The sequence below is a fragment of the Sitophilus oryzae genome, unplaced genomic scaffold (genome assembly GCF_002938485.1).
Source record: "Sitophilus oryzae breed Bouriz unplaced genomic scaffold, Soryzae_2.0 scaffold_552_pilon_pilon, whole genome shotgun sequence".
In the NCBI taxonomy this organism is placed as follows: domain Eukaryota; kingdom Metazoa; phylum Arthropoda; class Insecta; order Coleoptera; family Curculionidae; genus Sitophilus; species Sitophilus oryzae.
Window position 1 is genome coordinate 177,495 of NW_022147143.1, and position 27,307 is coordinate 204,801.

The following is a 27,307-nucleotide window of genomic DNA, read 5'->3' on the forward strand; positions in this document are numbered from 1 at the left end:
TAAACTAAAAATGTAGTTAATATTATATATGATGGGTATGACAGTTCTCGAGGGCACAGTGGGGCAGAGTTGTTAAAAACTGGTCAAAAATACTTCTCAGAAGCTAATTCCAGAAATCGTTAGTGTAACTTTGGTGTAATTACTTTTAGTCTGTGCTTTAGTTACTAGTTGACGTATTTTTTCTACTCGCTGTTTCTTGAATATGGTGAAGGAAAATGAGAAGAAAATGAAATTGTAAAGTATGATGAGTGTATTGAAAGTTGATGGCATGTTGATCATATGTTGATGGTTTTGTATGTTATATGTTACTGACGTTGACGTTGAAATTCCCTTGATTTTCACTGTCATGTTTCCCAATTATAAACAAAACAATGGATATTGGCAAATATTATCATGAAATGTACTTAATTAATTTATAAACCTCTCTCCAGTCATGCCCGATCACCAAGAAACTGTACTTTTGAGCACATTTGTCAATGGAAAAAGAAGAGTTAAAATTATTTTCCATAAAGGTGTTCTTATTTGGGATAACAACAAACCACCTCTAGGTATGTCCTTAAAAATTACAATTTCTTAAATATCATTTAGTACAACTATATAAACCAGGTATAAAAATATTAGCTATATTTTTGTTACAGAACAACATACAGTACCAATTGAAAATGTTTTGTCGGTCAAACATGACATGTCAAAAAGCAGTGGCCCCCATTTAGAAATAAACCCCCATCAATTCACAATTCACTACTCCGAAAAATCGAAGAATGATAAATGGGTTTATAAGAACATAACATTAAAGCATTCAGATCCTTTACAAGTAGCATCCTGGGTAAAAACCTTACAAAATCACTTATCAAGTATGTTGATTAAAATATGTTTCGGTATACATTTATAAAATTAACTTTGCTCTTCTAGAATTTGTTAAAAGGCCAAAGCATTTATTGCTATTTGTGAATCCATTTGGGGGCAAGCAAAATGCAATGGATATTTATGAAAAATATGGTAAAGATCTGTTTGCTCTCGCTGGGGTTGATGTAACTGTTAATGTCTCCCAAAGAAAAGATCAAATCAAGGATTTTTTAATTAATCATACCTTAGATATGTTTGACTCTGTAGCATGTGTGGGTGAGTGGTATTCTGATTTTAAAAACATTTAAAAGCATTGTTTGTTTGATTTTAGGTGGTGATGGGACTGTGTCAGAATTATTTAATGGTCTAGTTTTAAGGGAATGTAGACTTAGAAAAATTGACGCGAACAATATTAATGAGAATTTGCCAAAACCTAATAAAATTGTTGGAATAATACCAGGTATTTTTTGTTATTTCAATTGATGTTTTTTGAAGGTGTAGAATTGAAATTTTTAACTAGAAGTGAAAGTGAAATTTTTATTATGGGCTAAAATATATTATCTACATATTTTTAAAACATCCCTATTCTTGTTTATGTACAATTAATGAGGTGCTTTATATATAATTATTTTCATGGCTATACAACCAGTTCATGGCAATGTTTATTTAATTAGTTTTGAACTAGGAATTATAAAACGCTTTTTCAAAGGTCATTCAAATTATAAAAATGAACTTTGATGGGTTTGTTTTATTTATAGAAATATAAAAAAAATATATCTTAAACAGGAATTATTTTTTTCAAATTATAGGATATTCATTTTATTTTTATTTAAAAGAAATATAATAAATTGTCTATAAAATTGTATTTCAGGTGGTAGTACGGATACAATTGCATATTGCATTCATGGTACTACAGATCCTACCACAGCAGTATTGCACATTATATTTGGTGATACCTTAGGGTTGGATTTAGTTTCTGTATATGATGAACGCAATTTGTTGAGATTGTATGCTAGTGTATTAAGTTATGGGTACTTAGGAGACGTAGCCTTTCATAGTGATCAGTATAGATGGATGGGTCCTCATAGATATGATTATTCAGGTGTGTTACTTATTTAGTACAGGTTTCTTTAGTAGTAGAATGATATAAAAAATTCGCAGGATTCAAGAAATTAATTTTAAACAAAGGGTATAATGGCGAAATAGCTATATACACGGATAAAAAGGAAGTATTAGATGTAGATTGCAAGAGAAGTTGTCAGATATGTACGGAAAAAGAAATGGAAAAGGGGGATAATTGCAAGTCAGTTTTAGTTCATTAATCAAAATTATCTATAACGCAACTATTTTCTGACATTTTTAGATGGGAAACATTTCAAGGAAAATACTTTATGGTTAGTGGGGCCAATATTAGTTGTGCATGCAGTAGGAGCCCTAAAGGTATCGCCCCCTATTGCCACTTGGGCGATGGAAAAGTCAATTTGGTTCTTGTCAAACATACCACAGTACTTAATAATATTAGGTAACTTATTTTTTATTTTTTTATTTAAAATTAACTTTTTTATTAACTCCAAATCAGATTATTGCTGAGACTGTCACGCCAGAACGCAGTGGTGGAAGATTTACCGTTTGTGCAGACGATTAGCGCCAGGGAGTTTTGTTTTAGGGCCTTAGAGGACTCCGTTGGTAAATGGAATTGCGATGGAGAGGTTCAGCATCAAGCGAATATTCGGGCTAAGTAAGAACTTTAATCGAATTAAAATAATATAATAGGGCAACAACAATTATATTCAAACGCCCATCCCTGATCCTATGCCTAAATAACTGAAGATATGAATGGTTTATGCAACCATGAATACATGCATGTCTGTAATTGCCCCATTATTATTTCTTTTTGACTTTAAACTAATACGTTTCTCTGTTGTAGGGTACGTTGCCAGCTACTTACTATTTTCAGTCGAGGTCGTGAGGGAAACAATAGTATTAAAACAACCTGCTGTAGTTTTTAGATGTAATAAATAATACATGGGTTTCCAAAATGATATAGTCGCCCTCACATACAAGTGAAAAAAAATTAAATGTAATGAACTCTAGTATTAACATCACATTCGATGTACAAGCATTGAAAGATAGCTCCCTACATTTGGTGATAAATTTGGAATAGTGTTTATATGTAGTATTATTATAAGGATTAGGTACCACTTGTATTTTGCTCAAGTAGGCATATAAGAAGTGTTATTGATATGTACACACCGTCCATAATGTTTAAACAGTATAATTTATTGACATGTTTTGTATATTATTTGTTCTATCTTGATTGTAGGAATATATATATATGTTGAGAAAAAATCACTTTGTTTATTTTTAATAAAGGTTTTTATCATATAACAACGAAATATTTGTATATTTTAACTATAACACCAAATTATTTATATCTGATCTGTTAAACGTTCTGATAAAAATACAAGTACCAGGATTCTGAAGTTATGTATACAGGATGGTCCGAATTGTATTCGAGAGACTTCGGCAGCATATTCTGCAGATAAAAATAGGTAAAAAAGTTCGTATAAATTTATGTCCTAAAATGCTTCTTTTCGGAGATACAGGGTGTAGAAGTTTCATTTTTATTTCGATTTTTCAAAATAATTTCTGAATTAACGTAGACATTTGGATGAAAATTGGTGTCTAGGTGTTTTTTGACATGAGAAATTTGATTTCGATGTTAATATGACTCCAACATGTATAGGGGACACCAACTATATGTTTTTAACTATTTCAAGAGTAATAACTTGTCGTCCCTACTGTATAAAACTACTGAGTGAAAAAATATACATTTCCGTAAAAAAAATCTATACGAGCGTTTTCAAGATATTTGGAATTGAAATAGTCAATACATCTCAAAAAATAAACATGTTGACTAGATTGTTTTCACATCACTAAAATGATAAATTTGGGAACTTTTTATTTTTTAAGCTGATCATGAATTTTTCTAGAAAAATACGATACGCCTCCTACAAGTAGGAGTCATGCTGACATAGAAATTGAATTTGTCATGTCAACCCAGATACCAATTTTCATAAAAATAGTTCTATGAAATATTCAAAGTTTCAAATTTCGTAAAAATAAAATTGAAACTTCTACACCCTGTATCTCCGAAACGAAGTATTTTAGGACATACATATATACGAATTATTAATTATTTTTATCCGCAGAGTATGCTGCCGAAGTTTCCCGAATACAATTCGGGCCACCTTGTATAATAAAAAAAAGCGTCAAAGTGATTTTAGATAAAACCAGTGGATTACTCATAATATTAAAATATATTTTTCAGAAATCTACAATAAAAGTTTAGTAAAATAAATTGGTTAAATAACTAAATTTAAAAAACAATGAAAATTGAAACTAAACATGCATATTTATATCTGACCAGAAGCCCTAAAATATAAATATAGTAACATTTATAAGTGATATATTTTTGTATGTAAATTATATGCGATTTAAAAAGAAATAAATAAATAAAGAGAGAAACACGTTTTAACAATAAAATCAATATTGTTCATTTTGTCAATTAAAAAAAAATTAAATCATCAGCCAAATCTTGAAATGAAAGTGAACGTCATTGTTGAGTTTTTAAGTACATTTATCAAATAAATATTAAATTTCCTCTCCCTGTGTTTCAAGAAGCATTTTCAGCTGAAACTAATAAAAAAGTACATATTTTTTTTTTATTCTAATACCATATATGTTATTTATCAGTAATTTCTAATTCACATCAATTAAAGAAATTTTGATTGAATAACATAAAAAAGGAAGCAGCTTTTACTTTACGTATATGCCATATATACTTAAGAGACATGCTTATTTGAATGTCCTGTATATTAAAGGGCTGAACACATATATAAGTGGAGGAAGTGCAATTTTGTTTAATTTCACTGAACGCAGCATGAGTTCTTGTGTCCGTTTTTGGCTTTCAATCGAGATTTGGGACGGTACTTCTCTAAGAAGGCCAGTTGTTTGGCATTGATGGCCCCACGCCTTTTCCTAAAAAAAATAATCCAGCGACATATAAACGTGTATAATGAAATTATTGACGTACTCTCTTATTAGTTCCACTGCCTCTTCATATTTCAAACCTAGCTCAATGAGGGCTAGAGCGACCATAACGGGAGCCCTGCCTAGTCCGGCAACGCAGTGAACCGCCACGCATCCATCTGGATGCTCGTTAAACTGCTTCTTCAGCACTTTAAACCATTCGTCAACTATGTCATTGGGCGGGAAAGTACCATCGTCATACATTAAATCAAAAACCTCGATGTTAACATTCTTAAGCTCATCAGTTTTATAAGACGGTTCGCATACGCGAACTACTGTTGTCACATTATGTTTTTGCAGTTCCTATAATTAATATAAAATGATTTATTTGGTAATCACATAATTACATTGCACACACCTGAATGTAAAGTACGATATTTTGATCTGAAGGTCTGTCAGTAATAAGAAATTTAAAGCCTTTATATTCTATTTCAGCTGGTGCTGGTCGCAAATCCTTCTGTCTCATGATGCCAGTAGTCATAGCCTTTTTTTATTTGATACAATTCAACTATTGATCTATTTTGTGTTTTTAGGTACTAAAGCACAAACAGTTAGAAAAAAATCTAAGACAATAGATAACTGAAAAAAAGTTTGCGTGAATGTTCCTTACACTAAAGTGATATGCACCAGCATGAATTCAAGAAAACTCAACAACGCATCCTATGTTCGAAGGAAAGAAATAAATTAGAAAAATAAAATAAAGTTTAATGCAGAGCTTATTTGGCTTTGTCGAGGTAAATCCAATTAGCTATAGCGAAATTGCAAATTATTTTGATATTTTTGTTTGCATTTAATTTATTTGTGTTGGGCCTGGCAATATTCTGCACTATCCAAATGGAACTCCATGTATGCGAGAACAGGTTCACCCAAATACTAAAAATAAAATATTCGAATTTACTCGACGAATATTAAATAAACAAAAATATAGCCAAAATGTGATAAACGGATAAACAGCTTAAAGTAAATTATTTTGTTTATTTGCGCTGTTATGTTTTTTGGCAGAATTCTAAGGATGTCGTAAGATGTTGTAATTTCATTCCTGATTGCAGTTTTTTGAAAATATTTTTACGCTTTATATTAATAGTTTGGTTGCAGAGCTATTATAATCTATAAAGAGCGGTCGAGGAAAGTTATTTACCAAAAATACCAATTTCAACATTATTTTATTTGATATCTATATTTATTTTACTAAATATATATTTTTCAATTTAATAATTCTAATTTGATATATTCGATTTGATTTATATTTATGTATTTTTTATTTATTTGATTCATAGAAAAATTGATTTTAAAGAGAAATTATTAGAACACATGACCCTGATAAAATGTAACTATCAATATGTATTATCTTGGATATTGTTTTTCTATAGATAAAAAAATAATTGGTTATTATAATTATATACTCTCCCTATTTCGCGTTCGATTAGAATAACTGATTCTTAAACTCATGTTTATGTCCCGTGTGCGATTTTCAAATTAATTTAGATTTGATTAAATTCTGCTATTGAAATTTCACAATTTGGTGTTTTATTTTGGCTGTTATGATTTTGAGCATTGAGATACAAAGGACAGGTGTAAAGGAGACGATTCAAGGCAATTCGAAAATATAGAACGGATCGTGCCCTTTACAACCTCAATTCCAAAATTAGTACATTTTTAGAGAGACAAAACTACTTGAGCTGTCCATATAAAGGTCATAATAGAGAACAAACTTACTGCTATAGCCATACACATTGAAAATAGAATTTCCGGAGTACCACCGAACGTGGATAAGTACAAAGGCAAACACCAAAACACAGCAAACGACAAGCCCTTTATAGGACGATTTTACTTTTGCACAGAGAATAAACCTTCAAGATGGTTCTTGATCAAAATCTCCTACTGACGTCAGAGTCTGACACAAGCTCCGCCTTTTCCATTATAACCATCGAATACGTCACGATTATCTCCTGTTCTCTCCTCAGTATGTCGGATCGTGTATATCTGTCTTTATTTGTACTTATCGAGCGAACGTCATAGCACGCCCACATATAGGCAACTCACAATTTAGGAAATTATTTTCATTATTTAATAAAAAAAATTTTATTGCGCCATTATATGGATTTTACATCTGGGTTTTTTGTTTCGGTATTTAGTTCCATCCAGGATTACATTTTTTAAAGAATAAATCAGTTATATAAATCTATGTTCTATTCAGGCTAAAAGTGGTCGTATAAAATTCATATCACATATCACTGTTATGATATACAGGGTGATTCAGATTTTACTAGAATAACTTCAGGTATCGATAGAACTAACCGAAATAATGAGTTTGTATTATAAACCATACTCCAAAAACGCTTCCGCTTGGAGTAAAATGGCGCCAAAATTTGAATTATTTTTCGGTTTTTATTGTATTAGTCGTAAGCCAGAGGATCTAAATACGCAAGTGTTTGGTTAAATGCTAAGGGCAACGGGGCTGATATGTGTGAAAAAAATTGGATTAATTGCTATACAGGGTGTTGTTTTTGTGAGTGTCAACTGCACGGAACCTTATAGAACTTTTTTGTCGCACGCCACTGAATAAATTTGTATTTTTTTCTGATACCTTGCGTCTTTTTACTAACTTTTCTTGTTCTTAAATTTTTTTTATATGTCGCTTAGTTTTCGAGATATTCCACAAAATTCCGGATATAGTAAGACTATCATGGAAAAGGTTCAAAACAAAATGACACTGAAAATTGACATGTTTTTAATGACAAGAACGACGAACATTTAACAATAAAAATACATTTTTTAGTGCTCGAAATGCATTCCTCCAGCCTCAATACATTTATTGCACCGACGCGACGAATCAATGTATTAACCGCTGCTCCAACTGTAATGGGATTATTTCTTAAGGTGTTACAGGCGTTCTGTATTCTTTCAATTAATTCATTGCGGGTATTTATTGGTGTTGCATAAACGATATCTTTAACATGACCCCAAACATAATAATCGAGGGGATTTAGGTCCGGTGAACGTGCAGGCCAAGCCAGTGGCCCCTCACCGGGAATTAAATTCTGACGGTTGCCGCGTAGACGTCCTATCCATCGGTGAGGATAATTTTCGTCCAGCCACTGTCGCACTTGCCGTCCAGAGTGTGCAGGAGCACCGTCTAATTGCATCCAATTTTCTTCACGTAAATTTAATGGAACGTCTTCAAGAACTTCAGGAAGAAAGTTTTCCAGAAAATCATGGAACAAATTGGCATTTAAGCGAGGAGGGAGAAAATGTGGTCCACACAGATTATTACTTATAACGCCAATCCACACATTTGCACTGAACTCGTGCTGAAATGAAGATTGCCTAATAGATCTAGGATTTTCGTGATCCCATACGCGGAGATTATGATAGTTCACAACTCCAGCTCTCGTGAAATTAGACTCATCTGTCCACAAGACTGTGCAGAAAATGTGGATTTATTTCGACAGACTCCAAAATCCATCTACAAAATGTAAGTCGTCTTTCAGCATCTTCAGGTACCAAGCCTTGCAAATGGAAGGCTTTTTGGTGATCTTGCTTAAGAGCTCTAAAAACCTTAGATTGGCATACACCGAGTTGTCGGGCTGCTCGGCGTGTACTCGTTTTTCTATTAATGTCGAAGACTTGAAGAATTCTGTTGTTATCTCTTTGACGACCAATGCGATTTTGGTTATTAGGAACGCCAAATCCATGTTCATGAAAACGACGATGTACTTCTACAAAAGTGTGGGAGTGCGGAACTCTTGTTCGGAAATCGTAGGCGGTATTCTTCAACGGCAGCATTAGAATTTCCGTCGCAGAAACCATAAACATAATGCATGTTGGCGTATTCGGCATTTGTAAAAGTTCTGGGCATCTTTTTGCACAATAAACTTCACAACTAAAGTCACAAACAACAATGAAATTTATTTTGACTTTAAACAGTTTACTCTAGGATGTGTTTTGTTCTCCAAGGCATGCTGCTAATTATGTAACATTTTTCGAACGCAACTGAGCTATGTCCGGAATTTTGTGGAATATCTCGAAAACTAAGCGACATATCAAAAAAAATTAAGAACAAGAAAAGTTAGTAAAAAGACGGAAGTTATCAAAAAAAATACAAATTTATCCAGTGGCGTGCGACAAAAAAGTTCGACAGGGTTCCGTGCAGTTGACACTCACAAAAGCAACGCCCTGTATAGCAATTAATCCAATTTTTTTCACACATATCAGCCACGTTGCCCTTAGCATTTGACCAAACACTTGCGTATTTAGATCCTCTGGCTTACGAGTAATAAAATAAAAACCGAAAAATAATTCAAATTTTGACGCCATTTTACTCCAAGCGGAAGCGTTTTTGGAGTATGGTTTATAATACAAACTATCATTATTTCGGTTAGTTCTATCGATACCTGAAGTTATTCTGGTAAAATCTGAATCACCCTGTATATTTATACCTATTAGTATTTTTCAATATTTATAGTAAACCTGTATAAAATTAAAACTTGTATGCATTTAATGTATACTAGGTCTCGAATGTTTAAATCACTATAGCAGATTTTATATTGCGCCTTCGCCAAATAGTTAAAATAGTGCATTACTATTTGAGATCATTAAAACTCTTGAAACTTCATAACTTTTATTCAAAATACAAAGTACAAGTCATCTTATATTATTAAATATTCAATCACATCATATTGCTGTCAGATCTTTTCATTCGATATTGATAATTAACCATAGTACTTAAGTAAGAAACTAAAATACTTAACAATCAACTGCAAATTAAGGTAAATTAGTACAGGCTATATTTTATCTTGACGTAATAAGCAAATACAATGTACTGTTAAGTACAGAATAGATTTTTAAGCTATATGGAATGTTTTTTAGCAATACCTAGGTAAATCTATCGTTAGGTCTCTAAGTATTGCCAAATTAAAATAAATGGAAAAATAAGTATACAAGTTACAATTAAAAAACTAGTGTATAAGTTGCCTCAAATAGTTGGCAGTATTAGGAGTATAATCATAAAAAAAAAGAACAATGAAAGAGATCATTAATTGTATAAATAATATCTTTTAGTTAATAATTCAGATAAATCAGTCCTATTCTATTTGCACTTTCATTTTGCCACTAGCTTACAGATGTTGAATATAATAAGTTAGCATCATAATTAAAAGACTATGCTATGTCAACTCTACTCATAAGGGAAACGCCAATACAGAGGCGTAGCAAGTTTTCGCCCACGGCCACAGATAGCGAGTAAAGCGTTTAAAGTGTATATTTTTGTATTAAGAACCGCTAAACGCTACGCGCCTTTGGTCGGGACACTCAAGACGCTTTACTCGCTTTTCCGTTAAAATCCTCTGGCTACGCCTCTGGTAAACAACGAAATTACTTTTTTATTTAGAGCTACGCACGCAGTTTAAATTCTGCCTGGAACTAAGTTACAAGAACAATTTAAAAATAGAATTGAAAGTCTTCCTATATTCTGCTGATATGTAACGCTTCTCCTTAGGTGCTCGTGACTGTTTTCAGAGATTAAAAAATTCTAAAGTTTTAAAGAATCCTAACTCTAAATAAAACTGTTGTTATTTGTTGGATTTTGTGTGGGCAGCTAGGCAGTGTAACTTCGAAAGCAAGTGTAAAAATCGGCTTTTCACACACCCGAACGTTTCTAGAGATATGCTTTTGGAGTGAACATTTTAGATCTTAGATGTCAACAATTATAAACTGGATTATTCAAATAATAAGCGACCGTATTAGTTTTAATCTGTTGTTGGCAGTTCAAGGACAGTCATTATTTTCTTTTTTGTAGTTAATATTGGCTGAATATTTTAATATCGTGTCGTTCTTATACTTATATATCCGTAAAAATTCGTAAACATCTTTTTTGAAATTTAAAATTATTATGTAAATATATTTTATGCATTTGTTGGCTCGTCCTCTACCTGCCAAGATCTTCGATATTTTTTTTATTTAATTTGCTTTGCAACCTAAACAGATTAATAACCAATTAATGATACCGTTAGTACTTAAGATTACCAAATTTGGTAAGGGCATTTTTTTAAAAATAATATCTAATAAATATAATACTTCACAAATCAGAATTATTGAAATTATTTTTTGTGTTTGTTTAGTTTAAATTAATGAATAACTATGTACTTAAATGATTAATCCTTATTAGTGTTCTCTAAATCTGCCCCAACACTTGAGGACGCCTCTGTTTTAATGTTTTCTTTTGCCGTATGCGCTTCTAAGGCCTCCTTCACTAATTTAATGGTTTTTGCCGTGTTTGGGTTAAAATCGTGGTTTGTGACGGAGCTCGGGTTTCTGGAGTGACACCTCGAGTGACCCCTGCTGTGCATATCCGAAAATACTACAAAATTTAAAGGTGAAGCTAATAGCACTAAATACTATTGTTAATTTGGACTTACATTTATCTAAACTTATAATTGACCCGACTATTTCTTTCGGGGTCATTACTTTTTCCTCGTCTATTAATTTTCTTCGTTTTATCAGCCACCAATCGATTAGAAATATTCCTAATGCTAATATTTTTATGCTGCCACATAAACCCACATACCTGTACCTGAACTGTTCTATATCGTACAAGAGACACCTGCCTGAAAAGTTTTATTTCGTTAAATAAATCTGTTTTTTTTCACTCGCATCTAGGAAATTTTATTTCATTGATCATTCAGTTTTAGAACAGATCTGGCGTTTTACTTACATTGAAAAAACTAAAAGCAAAGGGTATAGCAGCATTAATTTAGGAAATCTGCCCCCGCGGCTTTTTTGACTCCCACTCAAGGGATCAATTTGGTGTCGAATCAAAATAATTCACCTAAATTTTTAGCTCTTTAACTAAACGGGTTTTTCAATTTTATTTTTTTTATAATAAAATTCAAAATAAATTAATTATGATTTTTTTTAATTTTTAGAAGTCTAAGACATGAAAAAATAATATGATCATGATTCTTAAACGAAAAGCCGATTTTTAGCGGCGGAAAGAAAATTAAAATCAACATTTTTTTTAACCTTTGTTAAATATGTCACTCACTAAAAATCGTCAAAAAATGTCTTTTATACTCATATATGAAAAACACTACCCAAGCAGCATTTGGACGTCGGGACAACGTTGTGTCACGCGACCAAACGTCGGGGCGCAACGTCGGCACAACCCTAGTCTGCACTAGTTTGGAGAATAATTTTTGGGTCGAAACGACGTTGGATACCGACGTTGGCTAGAAGCCTAATTTAGTACAAACTGCAACGTTGTTTAAAATCCTAATTCACAGAAATACAAAACTAATATGGCGTCTAAGTCGCGTTTTATCCTAAATTGGGATAATTATAGTAAAAATATTATATTTATAATTTAGTTAGAGACATATGTCAGATGGCAGTGAAGGAAAACAAAACAAAAGTATTTAAGTGTGGAGGATGTTTGAAGATCATAATTATTGAAACACTTTAACCGACTCTGTAACTCGTTACCCAAGGTAAAAAGTTAAACGCAAACAACTTTATTGATAAATGTATTGTTTCTACTTTAAAAAATACTAATGGGCCTTGAAATTAAAGAAGTTTTAAAAATTTTCTTGAATTTTTTTTTTAGTAAAATGAGAATAATTTATTCGCATTCGAAAAAATTGTTTCCGCGTATTTTTTAGGGTCAAATATTTCAAGTTAATGTATTCAAAAAGCAGGAATTGCTATTTTAAGAACGAAACATTTTCTTATTTAACAACATGGCGGCTTTAACTTTGTTGTTTTGGAGATTAAGATGGAGTAGTTCGAGTAGTCGCATACTGGACTAATAAAGTCGCAGTTCGGCCTTAACAGGTAGTATACTAGTCGCAAGATTGCCTAATTTAGTCATTCTAGAGTCTAGCTTGTGCCGCCCTCTATAATCTAAATAAACGAGGAAGTGTCGGTAATATATGTCGATGTATATTTAAATTTAGTTTTATATGTACCTTTCTTATGTCCCATTTTAATTAAGTTTTTTTTTTATAAAAACAAAAACAGCACTGAACTGTCTGACTGAACAGAACAATGAATTGAAAATTTAAGATTTAAGGTTATGGTTCAATACAGTTGCAAAAAGGTAGTGACTCTACGTCCTACCAACGTAAGAATAAGGAAATCTAAACAACGTTGGAATTAGTAAAACAGACGACGTTTGCATAACGTTGGAATAGGTCCTGAAACTGACGTCGGAAAACTCTATATTATCCAACGTTGTAACTACGTTGTCCAAATCACCTAAAGATCACTTAAGCAAAAAAGGTTACAAGACAACGTTTATTCGACGTCGCAGAAGCTTCTACTTTGCTGTAGTACTAGTCCAACGTCGGCACAACGTTATAAAAACGTTTAAATTTATTTTAATACCCAAGGTAGGGAGATAACTATTTTTTGTAACTAATCCAACGTTGTGTTTAGTAAACATGTGGTCGCAAGTCGTGAAAATGCTACTTGGGTACATATATGAAAAAAATAAAACTCATTTTTTTTCTAAAATCTTCTCGTACTCAATTTTTTTAAAATAATCTTTATGTCTATATCTGGCAAGGATGTATTTTTAATGAAAAAAATATTTTCTACTCACTTTTTTAAACTAAACAAAAATATAAGTTAGTTAAACCAGAAGATTTTAGAAAAAAAAAATCGTTTTTTAATTTTTTTCATATTGTTCCACCACTTCAAAAAATTCTAAAAAAATCCTGAGTGTAACAGAATATAAAAGACATTTTCTGACGATTTTTAGTGAGTGACATATTTCACAAAGGTTGAAAAAATGAAGATTTTAATTTTCTTTCCTCCGCTAAAAATCGACTTTTCGTTTAAGAATTATGATCATATTATTTTTTCATATCTTAAGACTTCAAAGAATTAGAAAAAAATCATCATTAATTAATTTTGAATTTTACTATAAAAATAAAAATAAAATTTAAAAAACAGTTTTTTTTGAAAATCTCGAAAACCGTTTGAGTTAAAGAGCTAAAAAATTAGGTGAATTATTTTGATTCGACACCAAATCGATCCGCTGAGTGCGAGTCAAAAATTTCTCATATTAATCCGGCTATACCATACCCCTTGCATAAAAATAAATATGGATTATATTTATACATTTCAGCATCTTTAATAGGCAACTTTTGGGGAGCATACATTTTTTAAAAATGGATCGGAGTTTTTAGTAAATATTTTAGTAAGGTTTGAGTACAGATTTGAGTGAAAAAAACTGATAGATATTTAAATACCTCCTTTTGTGCCACAGGTGCTTTTCCATAGCAAACAAGTGGAATCAATCAAATTTCCAAACAATATAGGCGCGGGGATGTATCCGAACAAGCGAAATATTACAAACTGCATGCCTAAGGCGAACGACCTTTCCTCTTCATCGACGGATCTAAAAAACGACTAATTACGAACCTCTGCAACTTAAAAAAGTACAGGGTGGGTCAAATTCGACGCTTTTAAATGGAAACACCCTTTTCTATAGGAGATAGACGAAAACTAATATCGGTGTCTGGAGCTGAATTTTTGTCAAAAACATGATGGTGAAAACCGCACATCAATATCTGTTACCGTTTCGGAGTTACGGGGTGTTTTTCAAAAATGTGCATTTTTAACAAATCGCTGTAACTTTTTTGCTATGGAAAATTTTGTATTTTTATGAAAACGTTTCCAAAGCACCTTTTTACGTAGAATTTAATGGTTTAAGTATAATTTTTTTAAAATTAATAATTTAAGAATTATCAACAGAAAATTTGATTTTTTATATGGGAAACCCTGTATATTTTTAATTTATCGAAAAGAATCCAAAAATATAACACACTTGATATTTTGCTCGATTCCTCTTCGAGATATTGAGTATATAAAAATTCGCCCGCTTTAAATAAGTAGGCTTTGAACAGCACCGGCTGTAATACAAAAAAATTCTAGCTGTGAGCATCAATTAAAACGAAAATAATATTTGCTATGAGAGATGCAGAATTTTATAACAATTTAAAATATATTTAACCTAACATCAACGCATTTAAACTATATCTAATAACAACAATAAAAATAAATAGCAAACCAAGACATGAGATTTTGCTACAGGTGTTCGACATATCGACCGTCTTCTGTTATGGACAGACGTAGACGGGGCAGTTTTTGAACATTTCTCGCGGAATTCATTAACTAAGTAGGGTGAAAGACACCCTCTCATAACTGCTAAGTATTTTTAATTATTGTCTAGATTATACGGAAGAATAAGGAACCTTTATTCTTCCGCAAATATATCCATAGGATTAGATCCATGGGCACTAAGTCAGGCGGTCTCGACGGCCAATGGCTGGGATCTTGGTTAGCTATCCAATTATTCTTGAAATTGGCTGCAAAACTTTGCTGATAACTTCAGCGTTCAGAGGCGGTGTGTCGTCTTGCTGGAAAAATATGTTTTCGAGTTCCATTAAGGGCATATCATCAATAAGGGGTCCAAAGCCTACTAGTTAAAAGTGGGGAACTTTCAAAAATTCTGTATTTCGAAGGGGATTATAACAAAATATCAAGTGTGCTATATTTTTGGAAAGGTAATTTTAAATTCTTTTCAGTTAATTAAAAATATAGAGGGTGTCCCAAATAAAAAAACAATTTTTCGGTTGATAACTCTTAAATTATTAATTTTAAAAAAATTATACTTAAACCATTAAATTCTACGTGAAAAGGTGCTTTGGAAATGTTTTCATTTTCATAGAAAAACAAAATTTCCCATAGCAAAAAAGTTACAGCGATTTGTTAAAAATGAACATTTTTAAAAAATACCCCATAACTCCGAAACGTTAACAGATATTGATGTGCGGTTTTCACCATCATGTTTTTGACAAAAATTGAGCTCCAGACACCGATATTAGTTTTCGTCTATCTCCTATAGAAAAGGGTGTTTCCATTTAAAAGCGTCGAATTTGACCCACCCTGTACACTATGTGCGCATATTTGAAGTGAAACTTCTTACTAACAGCTGTCAAATTGAAGGATTTGAAGGACATGTTTAAAAAAGTGTAATTTGAAATAAATTAAAAAAAATTACGCGTAAAAAATAGTTTTGCAAACGTGTAACAAATAATTTTTTAAAGAGTAAAAAAATTTTTAATTAAATTGCGTAAAGAAGATTCACTTCAAAAAATACGTTTATGCTCGCACCTCAGGACGATCATCAATAAAGGCATCTGTGTGATAGCTACTATAAACGTCATAAAAAACAACAATATCAAAAAAGGATATATGGTGTGACATTGCGAGTTGCAGGGCCCTGCGGTAGCCACAGGCACTATGGTAACCTCTGAATAGCCACTATCCAGTGGGGAAGCGTAATTTAAGGAAGAATTATTTTTTAAACTCATATTCCCATGTATACCTGCGAAATAACAGAGATTTTCTTTTTATTTAAACGGAGAAAAGGATGTTTCACTTACAGGCACAGTTGGTATAATTAGAGCTTAAAATAGACGTGCACCCCGCATGGCACGGACTGAAATAAGTGAGCCCGTTGTTGCCGCAAACCGGTTCCACATCGTTCATGCTGCACTCGCAGCCGAAGTTGCAGGAAGCCGTCAAATTCACCTGGAAGGGCTGAGTGCTGTTGAAGTAAGGGATGGTCGTGCCCGCCATCTTTAAATTGTCGCACCCCAAAAAAAATAACAGACCGTAGCACAGAAGGCAAATCGAATTGGAGATGAGCACGAACTGAACGGCGCCCTTAGGTCTCAGTTCCATCTTCTTCAAGATCAGCCCTCCAATGAAGATACCTATGCAAGCTCCGGGAATTGCGATTGATCCTAAAACAATTACGAATTGAAATATCGCCTTATCCCTTTTTTCTCCATCCCTGTACCTGTAAAAACGCTTGCCTGGCTTTTACCTAAACTGAACTGCGTTTCCAAATATTTTGGAAGAAACACTACAAACCCAGAGACGATTATCAGCTCCGTGCAAGCGCCTAAACATGTCACCATGTATACAGGATTAGAAGCAAGCTTCCACATTGATTTAGGAATATCTAAAAAAATTGATTAATACAATCACGTTTCTGATGTGTAGTTAATTCCGCACCTTTGATATCCCTTCCATAGGCTGGATCTTCTTCCTTCTTGATGGGGTTTGCTGCAATCTTCTCTTTTTCTTTGTTGGTGCTGTTTGAGTTGCTGCCTTGTTCCGCTGCTTTCTTTTCCATCAACCGTATTTTTTCCTTTTCGTGGACCAGCACTTTGGGAAAGGAAAAGAAAGGAATCGCCACGACGATCAGCAGAAAGCCGCATAAAAGGAACCCGCCCCACCACATACCAATCCAGCGCTTATCTCCCGCACTGATGGAGATTATTTTCGAAAAAGAGTCCATGTGAAACGAAAGTAAATATGCTCCAAGAAGGAATCCCAGAACAGGACCAAACGCGGCCATACTGTACATACATCCTGCAAAATGCATATAAAAAATGTTTATACCTATTTGGCGGATTCATCTCTCCAATAAAATCCTGTATGGTTATTTCGTATTTCGCCACTGCAAGAAAATCTACAAAATAAAATAGTTCTTTTTTGAATTTTAAAAAAAAAATATTTTAAATAGTTTTTTCTCTATTCTTTGTATTTTTTCGCTTCCGACGACGGAAAGAGATAAACTTTCCGAAACGTTAAGCATTTTTTTTGTGCGTTAGGCAAATTTTATTTTGTAGATTTTTTTTGCAGTGGCGAAATACGCATATAGAATTATTTTTTGGAGAAAATGCATATAGTATTGTGTTAATTAATTATCAGCATATGTCATATTAAAAACCATACCTATATAAATAGAGGAACTCTCAGGCCTGACGTGATCATCTACATAAGTAGTTCCTAGAGTAAATAAAGGCGACCCCCCACAGCCCAGTAGTAACTGAGCGACGACAAACAACAAAACGGGGGCTGTGGTAGAAGGTGAACCCCTAATGCAGTTGTCACCTCTGATGTTGTTTGGGGCTAATGGAGGTGACGATAGCCCCGAAGAAAGCCTTCCAAGCCCCATGTCTCGGTCATGCACAGTTACAACTCTGCACATATTATCTTCAGTGTTATTTAGCATCGCGATACCGACGTTTTCATCTGCGATAAAATGCGGTACCATGAATATAAGGGAGCCTATTCCCATTAAAACTGATCCGACGCCAATCCATACGGGTATGTGGCGTCGACTACCCAAGTAGCTTACAAATATAACTGTTATCACATTTCCTATTTCATAAGATGATGCAACTAAACCAGAGAGACTTGAAGGGATCTCAAACCTTTTTTCTATTGTTGTTATCACAGAATTAATGTATCCTGAACTTAACGCCTGTTGCAGTGTGACTAAGAAGGATAACAGTAGTACAAAAGTCTAAAAAATTAAATTCAATAACAGCATACAAAGAGGACTGAATTTAAAAAATACTTACTTTAATACTTGCAAGATTTTGAAGGCATGAGGGTCTAAAACCTAGTATGCCACACTGTTTGGTGTTTCCTAACATTAAAGGCTGTTCATTAGTTCGAGCCAGGGAGCCAACAGCAGATTGCATTGCCCTGTGAGGATCGAAATTAGCCGAGGGGTTTCTGCTGTGGCATTTAATGATAGTGTCCGTACCATGACAAAACGTTGTACACTTTGAGGTACTCTTATCTGGACAAGAACCACCCTGTTCTTCAGGAATGCTTTCAGAGTATAAGCCAGTCATTGCATACATTGATTCCTGCCTTCTGTATATTCAAAAATAAAAATGGAGTTTTTTTAGTAAGAAATTTTGAATTGGAAGTTTTCAAGAGCTAACCTATGTCCTTTACAGTGTCCTTGTGAAGTGGATCCTATAGTTTGACCACTTGTTTCCGTGGTCCCTGCTGGGGCTGTGGTCCCCATTTTTTCAGTGGTCCCTACCATTGCACGCGCTTTATTAATTAATTCAATATTAATTTAGTACATGGGCCAAGCATGGTTTCAAAGGCTAATATTGAGACTTAATACTGTAATGAAAAAAAAAAAAAATTTGAATGGCACATTATTTACCCAAATGTTGGAATAAAATAAACAGTTTACACAAAATACCAATAAATCTTCACAAGATAGTGAATATTTTTCTTTAGTAAAACACCTCCACATAAAAAAGCAAACCCCTTAAGAAAAATTTAGCGATTACAATGACTCAAAGCAAATATTTGTTTATCACTATTTTGTAAGAGTGGCATAGGTAAATCCGTGACTAAAAAATATTTTGTTGTTGAAAATCCTATAGATTACTTTAATAGATTATTTAATTTTACTTATTTAAAAAAAATGATGCATATTTTAATAAGTAAATTGCAAATAAAACGAGACAGTAATCTATTGTGAAATACATTAACACTAGGGTGACCTATTACATATTTACTATTGACAAAATGAGCACAAACTGTGGCAGTTTCTTGCAATTCATTTCATAAATAGCCAATATTGACTAAATATATTTCAACACTACTAAAATACTTTCAAATAAATGGGAGATTTCAGACTTGATAAACGAATACTTACAGAGGTCAATATTTTCCTAAACCATTCTGATTATATGTTTTAAAAAGGTACGATTTGATTAAAAATACTATCACAACTTTTCTGAAATCACAGGATATTTTACTTTCATGGTCTTTTCATGTTAAAAAAATATTTTAAAATTCTTTTTACACAGAAACCACACACGACTTCACAGCTGTTTGTCAGAAATCACACATCACAATCACATCACAAATGTCAACACAAGCTGCGAACAAACGTCAATAGTGGCATTTTCCTTTCTCTAGTACCGTTAGATAATCAATGCACAGAATATACTAACGAAAAAGAAGCCCAAGTTCCTTGTAATAAATCGGTTCCATTTTCGTAACGCCATCTCTCGACATAGCTGACATTATAGGTTAGCCAAAGGGGTGCGGGGTCGGGGGGAATTGTAAAATACACTTTTTAATTTTAATTATTTTTTTTCGCTATTTGCAATTTTATTTTTAAAACATATTATGTGAAACAATCACATAATATGTCTTAAAAATAAAATTACAAACGGAAACAAAAGGAATTAAATAATCTGAAAATCTACAAAGTTTATTGATAAAAAAGTTAGGCTATGCAAATTGATAAGTATATTAAGTATAACCTCTTTGGTATAACATTGTTAAACAAACATTAACAAATCATAACATATCAGATCATAGAACTAAAAAAAGTAAATACTATTACATAAAACCAGGTGATACAATACTTCAAAATTAATTTTAACATAATATCAAAACCGAAAAATCAAACTGTAAACACAACCACACTTATCACAACAGAAATTAACACACACTTCCGCGGCAAATGTCCAAGAAAGACTGATCATTCTGATTGGTCCTGGTTATGGAGGGCTTAAAAAACCAAACCAAACCTTTTAGACTCCATAGTCCTGGTCCGGTCGTAGCTCACGTCGTATTGTCGGTAAGCAAAATCCCTGTCCAAAAATTTTGACGATCAGCGCCATCATCCGTCATAACTGGGAAACTTTTGCTGGAACCATTTTTAATATTTCACTTACATGGCCCTGAATCAATGGATAAGTATACGTAGTAGGCAACCAAATATTCACTTCCAGGATAAGAGATTATTTTGATTGTTTATTTGATTTAAAGGCTGTGCTTTAAGGAGCCCTATTTTCTGTATCAAAGCATGCTTTACTGAGTTTTAAAGGTATTGTTTTATTATTTACTTTTATATGTTCTTTCGTAACTTATATTACAACTATTAGCAGGAGCAAGGATTTTGCTGAAAATTCGAAGGTGTTATTTGGATAAGCACAGTTTTAAGCTTGATTTCCTTATAAGCAAGTTTTGTTATATAAGTTATTGAGGAATCTTATTTAATTATGCATACAGATTTATCTCCACATTTACATACAGATGAATGCAATGAGCTAATTGCCTTACTAAGAAAATGTCATTCCGATGTAAGTACATATAATATATAAATTAAAATCTCCAAAGTTTTGTTAAACTATTTATTGTTCTTAAGTAGCCCCGTTTTATTTACAGCATTTATTTCTAAAATTCTTTGGACATTGCAATCCTGAAGATAGCAAAATGAGGAAATGCTTGAAAAAAGAAAGGCTAGCCAATAGACAAAGGAATTACGAACAGTCTTTAAAAGAAAAAGCAAGACTGAAGAAACACTTTGAAGAACAAGCAAAACAACGCACAAATGTATAAACATCTTCATTTTCTAGACATATTTATTTGATTGTAATAAAGGAGAAATAATATAATCCATATTTCACACACCGACTTTTAATGTATGACATATACTCAGTTTTAATATATAATTCATGATACTAACAATATTTATCTAACAAGTAATTAAAAATAATATAAAAGAGAAACTTGATTTAGTTCAAATTTAAAAACAATACATTCTAAACTGATAAATCCCTTTTGACTAATGAAATTTGCATCCTTTTATCACAGTACAACAGAAAAGGAATATGTATAAGCAAGAAATATGTACTCCAGGATATTACAAATTATGAACAGAAATATAAATATCTAGTACAAACTGTCCTGTTCCAATATTATGACAGGTCATTCCAAAACCCCTAATAATATAAGAATGTTCTATGAAGTAAAATCAACATGTCATAAGGGCATTTGAGTAATAAATGAATAATGTACAAGATGTTAAGCCTAAGCTAACTTTTTGACAAATAACATGGATGTGTATCATTTTGTAAAGGCGGCAAAAACAGCCCAAAGAACTTCACACGTGTTTGGTTTATTTGATTCCTCTTCAAAATTTAAATCCAGAAGCTTCCTAACTCTCTTTAAGGCTACATCATAGTCATCATCATTCAGAGGAGCAAATGCATTTTCCAGAACGTCACTGGCATGTGCAAGAAATATTAGAGCTAACATCCTCTTGTCCATTTGATGTGGATTGTTCACCCATTTAGTTAAAACTGCCTCTTGAATCTTTTTAATTAGCCTGGTTTTCGTTATATTATCAGATAAGGGGTGTGTAGTCATATCAAAGAATAAAAAGTTTTGTTTTTCTGTAGTCAAAACACCTTTTTCCACCAAGTTCTTGGCCAGCCTTTCCCTTACATTTTTTAGTTGATACCTCAATTTCAGAGGGTTCCAAGTTTCACCACTCAAATAGTCGATCCAAGACTGAACACTCTCAGGTGGATCTGTGTATTTCAGATGCTTCAATGCTTCATCTAAAAGGACATCACCTACGGGATTGTCGCTTTTCACAATAAGTTTTCGGGCCAACAGACTCCTCCTCCTCACACCATTTCTTTCAAGTTCAACTCTGCCTCTCAGACCCAGCTCGATCAAGATACATCCTCGTAGTCCACTAGAAATACAATCATTCCAAAATGAGGTGTAACCTTCTTTATCTTTCAGGCCAAGCAGCAACACTTCTTCCATCAATGTGAGTCTGGTTTCTTTGGAGTCTTCATCTTCTGTGCTTTCTTCCTTGTTTAGTTTTCGTTCATCGCTATCTTCTTTTGGTATTCCGTCAGTTGTTTCTCGGGTTATATTACGCCTTTTCACAAAACCTTCACTACGATTCATTTTTTTCAACGTACATATCTAAATTATCAAATGTTGACGTTTACGCTTTGATTTGAGAGGTGTAGAATGTCTTGAAATGTCAGAATGGGACGTCATGAATTAGCACCATCTAGGTGAAAGTTAGTACACTTTTATTTTTTTGGCCATCTGTTGGCAGAGTGCACAACAATAAAATTAAAAATTACAGAATTATTTATATTTAATATTGAAAAATACACCGTATGATCGAAAAAAACGGCGTCAGCGATAGCTATGAAATGAAGATCGCTGTCATGTTATATGTAAACTTATATGGGGAATGTCATCGATGTTCATTTCCAAGCCAACTGGACGCCATTTTTTTTCGATTATACGGTTTTAATTATTTTACTTAATCAAATAAATTTATTAAAAATTAAATAAATGCCAAAACCTTTAGAATATGTTAATGTGATTTCTGGTAGTTAAATTTTTACGTGTATTTATATTAAATTATGTTATACAACACAATAAAGCGTAGAACTTAAATTTAAATACAACTTTGTACATATCTCTATGTTATTTAGAAATATCTAGTGTATTACGAAGAATCATCGCGTCATAATATCGCTAGGGTCGCCATATATTGAATATCGTGACCTTATTGTAATCCAAGAATTATATTAAGTCTAACAGCACAGAAAAATCTGTGCTAAAAGGCCCTAACTTTATTATAGGCTTTGTGCATTTCAGTTGATTTCAACAAATGCCGACCGCAGCGCTTCAACGGCAAAAATCAGAAATTATCTTTACCCATATCACGCCGCCGCACAGTGTAACGAAAACTAAAATAGTGGGACATTGGCATTTTTCTTCAGTTATCACTATTCTTGCTGACATTTTATGACAGAAATTAAATAATACGACTAGGAATTTTTGCTACAGGGTGAAAAGAGTAAAAAAAGGCGTAATGGAAGGTCAAAAAAAACACGAAGTTTTATAAAAGGACTTTACCGGTATATTTTTTTATTTACGAAGAGTTTATAGCTCTTATGGACCAAAAACGTTATCAAATTACTGTCGAACAATCATTTATCTCCCGCTTCAAATAATCAGGGATAAATTAGATAAGACTGCAAAACTCAAAGAGAACGACACAAGTGGCAAATATCATTTAACAGTATTAAATAATATGATAATATGCAAAAAAAACGTATTCAACTTCAACAAAGGAAACCATAATACACACCTCACAAAATTTCGCAACACTTATATTTTTCGTAGTATTTATTCTTGAAACGCTAAAGCATTTATGTGAAAAAGCAAATCTAAGGTCTGCCTGAGTTACGATACACTTTACATACCTTAACAAGTTGCTATTAATTGCAAATAACTTTTGAGATTATTGTTAACCAAGAGAATTTAAGAATACTTTGCAGTTTTCCAAATTAATAAGTGATGCGATAATTTATGTGGGGTGTATATTATTCCAAAATAACATAATATGCACTTACATAAAACATGCTTAAAAATCATTCTCAATTTCTTCTCCATCCATATACAAGAGCTCTTTTGGCTTCCCGAAATAAGTCTACTTTTTTATTTTTAGCGTGCTTTGGTCGCAGATGTGAAAGTAGAGGATCTGAATATATCAATAAGTTGTGCAATATATCTTCAATAGTTTGGTACCAACAATGATGCAGCCATTGAGGGTGGAGTGTTAAATACATCGAAGAAAATTTTGCCGGTTTGGAAAAATATTCTCTTGAGCAATTTTTGTCCAATGTTGAGATTTTCTGAATTGTTGTAAACTGTCCCCCACCCCAATGTGAGGATGGTTCCTCGCTCCTAAAAGCTTTGTTCGGGTTCTTGTTATTATCGATTCTGAACCGTCTTAGAACTGTGATGCGTATGCGCAGAAGGAAATATGAAGACATTATTTCATTTGCGCATGCGCTGCAGAGTTCTAGGACGGTTCAGAATCGGTAATAACAAGAACCCGAACAAAGCTAAAATAGCATTCAGTATGTTCATAGCAAGCGTATAGCTTTTTCAATAAAGAAATTATAGCACAAAAAAATACGGATAAAAACTACTGTCGAATCAATGAAAAACGTAATTATTGGCGAAGAAATTTATTTTTTTCTTCCAAGTTCGGATCTAGGTGGATGAAATTTATATGTAACAGTATACTAGAAGGTTCACTCTATGATATTTTGTATATATAACCTTGCGCGAATGTAAGCGTTTTTTTGAAAGTCATAATAAACATGTAGAAACTAGGCTTGAAAAAAATTGGGACATTTTTTTCAGGTTTGTTGTTGGTAAAAGACCTCTCTTTACGGAAAAAATTGTTGGAATTGAACAACACAAGGAAACTTCTGAAAATAATAAATTTCATTGTATGAAATTTTTGTACTGATTAGGTAAATTAAGGAAACCATAACTTTAACCCGCCAAAACTCCCCGACTAAGAGGTCAACTCAAGAAATATCTCACATGGCGGGGCTCTGGGATGTCCTTTATTCATCTATATAAAAAACTTGATGAATTATTTTTGTTGTTTTTTGGGCTAATGTCCGGCATTTCCCGATTTCGTTACACTGTGCGCCGTCATGTTGATCGCATTAAAACAATATCGAAATCGTGGTTTTGTCTTAAGTATTTTAGTTTTTTTGCTAGTGCAGGTATTGAGACTATAAAACACTCAGGTAGGAGGTTTGCGTGATGTAACGCTGTTTCGGGTAATAAAAAAGTAAAAAAGAATTCGAACTAGGCGTCGTGTTGTGTTGTGATAATTTCAAATGTTTATAAAATTGCTGAAAAAATGTTAAAGCTTAAAGGAGAGCTTAATTAGGGCGTTGTTGGGTGCAGTAACATTCAATAACTCAATTTTCCCGGGTATTCAACTCTACCGAAACAACATTTTATAGCTTGATAGTTTCTCACACCGATTTGATCAAAAGCAAAAATGGATTCAAGCAATTCGACGAAATAAGTGAGTAAACAAAGTGCTCGTTACATAATCAGAAAATTAAGAAGGCGTATACTATGAGAGGATAAAATATAATTTTCAATATTAATTTAATTATAATTATGTACCTTTAAAAAATTTCGTTATAGCCGAAATAGCCCCAATTATGCTCCACTAGCAAAACCGGTGATTAAAACTATATGCTCGTTACTGTAGTTAAACTCATTTAATTTTTTTTTAATTGGAGTAATAAATCATAATACGTTATTATATTATTATTAATAAGTTGGTCCTTCTGAAGATATAAAAATATTTACTTTTTTATTTTTATTTTTAGAATTTTCACAAATTATACTTTCTAACACTTTTAGAATAATTAAATAATAAATTTTTCGCATTCTCGTTATTTAAACCCGTGTATTTGTATATACTAGTTTTCTACGATATTCTCGGATGGTGGCAGCACCGGCGGAGAATGCACCAAGCCTATAGGTAATAAATAATAGTTTATAAAATATTATAAAAAAATTATGTTAATATGTGTAAATATTAAATATTTCGTAGAATATACGTAATTGTGTATAACGTTTTATCTGGCAGTGGCGTATTTATGTTGAAATATATTAACACTATTCATCAAGAGATGTTGGGATCTAGATGGCTGTTTCTGTTCTATCTAGCGTCCATTACTTATAGTATATTAGGCATCTCAAGAAACCGCAAAGTTGCCTAGCTGTATATCCAAGCCGTTATGAGCCCTAGGGTCTACATTTTCCCTACACACACTCTCATTACAGAAGCGTCCGGCAAAACAATTTTGGAAATTTAACATGGAAATAGCTTATCTTGATTGCCATGTAAATTGAATGTTAGACAGGCGAATTTCTGTTACTTTTATAAAAGATACAGCGCACAAACGTTCATCATTAAATTTAATTTTAATTTATATATTTTTTTTTTGAAAAAATTGACTGCGTAAGAGTAATAATCAGATATCATTTAAAAGATTCAAAGAAATTGAAACAACTCGAAATAATATAGATCGATGTTGAAGGATATGAATAACGTTACAGATATAATAAAAAAATTGCGAAAAGAAAATTGTTTTAGCAGCACGGAAGAATATTTCTCATAAAAATTAGCATTTAAATTGAAAAGGGCGTCGACAGTCGATGAACACTCTGTATTTTACGTATATAAACGTTACAGAAAACGAATTTTATTCAAAGCTGTTCTGTTCGCAATTCAATCAGTATAGAAAATCATAATAGTTTCAAGTTTTATGGTTCGGCAGCTATCGGTCCTTGCCAAGTCCCTAGATGATCGTAAACTATTCGGTATCTTTGTATTGTTAGATACTGTTTCTGATAGTGAACTGTAAAATGAGACGCAAATTTATGAAATACTTTCTACAAATACTAATTAATCATTATAATAAATTCCCTACTTATAATAATAATAATAATAAATAACGCTTTATTGTACAAAAAGTCACAATAGCTTCATCGACAAAGCATTTAAAAAACAAACAAAAGCACAAAAAATATTGCGGATTAAGCAAACGGATTCAAATATGAATAAAGAGTCAGTATTTTGAAATTCTGGCAATGAGTTCTACTGTTCAGTCCCAATAAAACTGCTCTTTTTTGAAGTTTGAAAATAAGATCAAATTTTGTCGCGCAGCAAGTACCCCAGAATGGAAGGGCATAACGAAGATGCGACTCAAAAAAAGGCATAATCGACTATTCTAGAGGTTGATAGGTTAAATTCCTTAGAAACTGATTTTAGCGCAAAACAGGTAGCGCTTAGTTTCTTTGATAAAGC

The 27,307-nt window shown here is 32.6% G+C and overlaps 4 protein-coding genes across 5 annotated transcripts; 1 reads left to right on the forward strand and 3 right to left on the reverse strand.

The window, feature by feature from the left end:
* Nucleotides 1–44: 44 nt before the first annotated feature.
* Nucleotides 45–3,241, forward strand: LOC115887151 (ceramide kinase). Its single transcript, XM_030906496.1, has 9 exons — nt 45–548; nt 639–854; nt 913–1,122; nt 1,178–1,306; nt 1,718–1,948; nt 2,008–2,149; nt 2,210–2,368; nt 2,426–2,584; nt 2,774–3,241. Exons 1-9 carry the CDS (start codon nt 434–436, stop codon nt 2,853–2,855), a joined length of 1,443 nt encoding a protein of 480 aa, XP_030762356.1. The 5' UTR covers nt 45–433; the 3' UTR covers nt 2,856–3,241.
* Nucleotides 3,242–4,358: 1,117 nt separating this feature from the next.
* On the reverse strand, nt 4,359–6,845 carry LOC115887137 (protein tyrosine phosphatase type IVA 1). Of its 2 annotated transcripts, XM_030906477.1 has the most exons (5): nt 6,655–6,845; nt 5,549–5,811; nt 5,297–5,474; nt 4,943–5,241; nt 4,359–4,887 (listed from the first exon to the last, which is right to left on the reverse strand). In XM_030906477.1, the coding sequence occupies exons 3-5, from the start codon at nt 5,417–5,419 to the stop codon at nt 4,776–4,778; spliced, it is 534 nt and encodes a 177-aa protein (XP_030762337.1). In that variant the 5' UTR covers nt 5,420–5,474; nt 5,549–5,811; nt 6,655–6,845; the 3' UTR covers nt 4,359–4,775. The 2 variants fall into 2 exon arrangements, with proteins under 2 accessions (XP_030762337.1, XP_030762336.1); XM_030906476.1 differs by having other exon boundaries at nt 5,297–5,811.
* Nucleotides 6,846–9,546: 2,701 nt separating this feature from the next.
* Nucleotides 9,547–19,751, reverse strand: LOC115887109 (solute carrier organic anion transporter family member 5A1-like). Its single transcript, XM_030906434.1, has 11 exons — nt 19,487–19,751; nt 18,753–18,942; nt 18,381–18,681; nt 17,749–18,322; nt 17,023–17,382; nt 16,805–16,969; nt 16,386–16,748; nt 16,114–16,327; nt 14,187–14,335; nt 11,355–11,543; nt 9,547–11,296 (listed from the first exon to the last, which is right to left on the reverse strand). The coding sequence occupies exons 2-11, from the start codon at nt 18,857–18,859 to the stop codon at nt 11,091–11,093; spliced, it is 2,628 nt and encodes an 875-aa protein (XP_030762294.1). The 5' UTR covers nt 18,860–18,942; nt 19,487–19,751; the 3' UTR covers nt 9,547–11,090.
* Nucleotides 19,752–21,248: 1,497 nt separating this feature from the next.
* LOC115887138 (Golgi phosphoprotein 3 homolog sauron) lies at nt 21,249–22,626 on the reverse strand. Its single transcript, XM_030906478.1, has one exon. It carries the CDS (start codon nt 22,549–22,551, stop codon nt 21,694–21,696), a length of 858 nt encoding a protein of 285 aa, XP_030762338.1. The 5' UTR covers nt 22,552–22,626; the 3' UTR covers nt 21,249–21,693.
* Nucleotides 22,627–27,307: the final 4,681 nt, after the last annotated feature.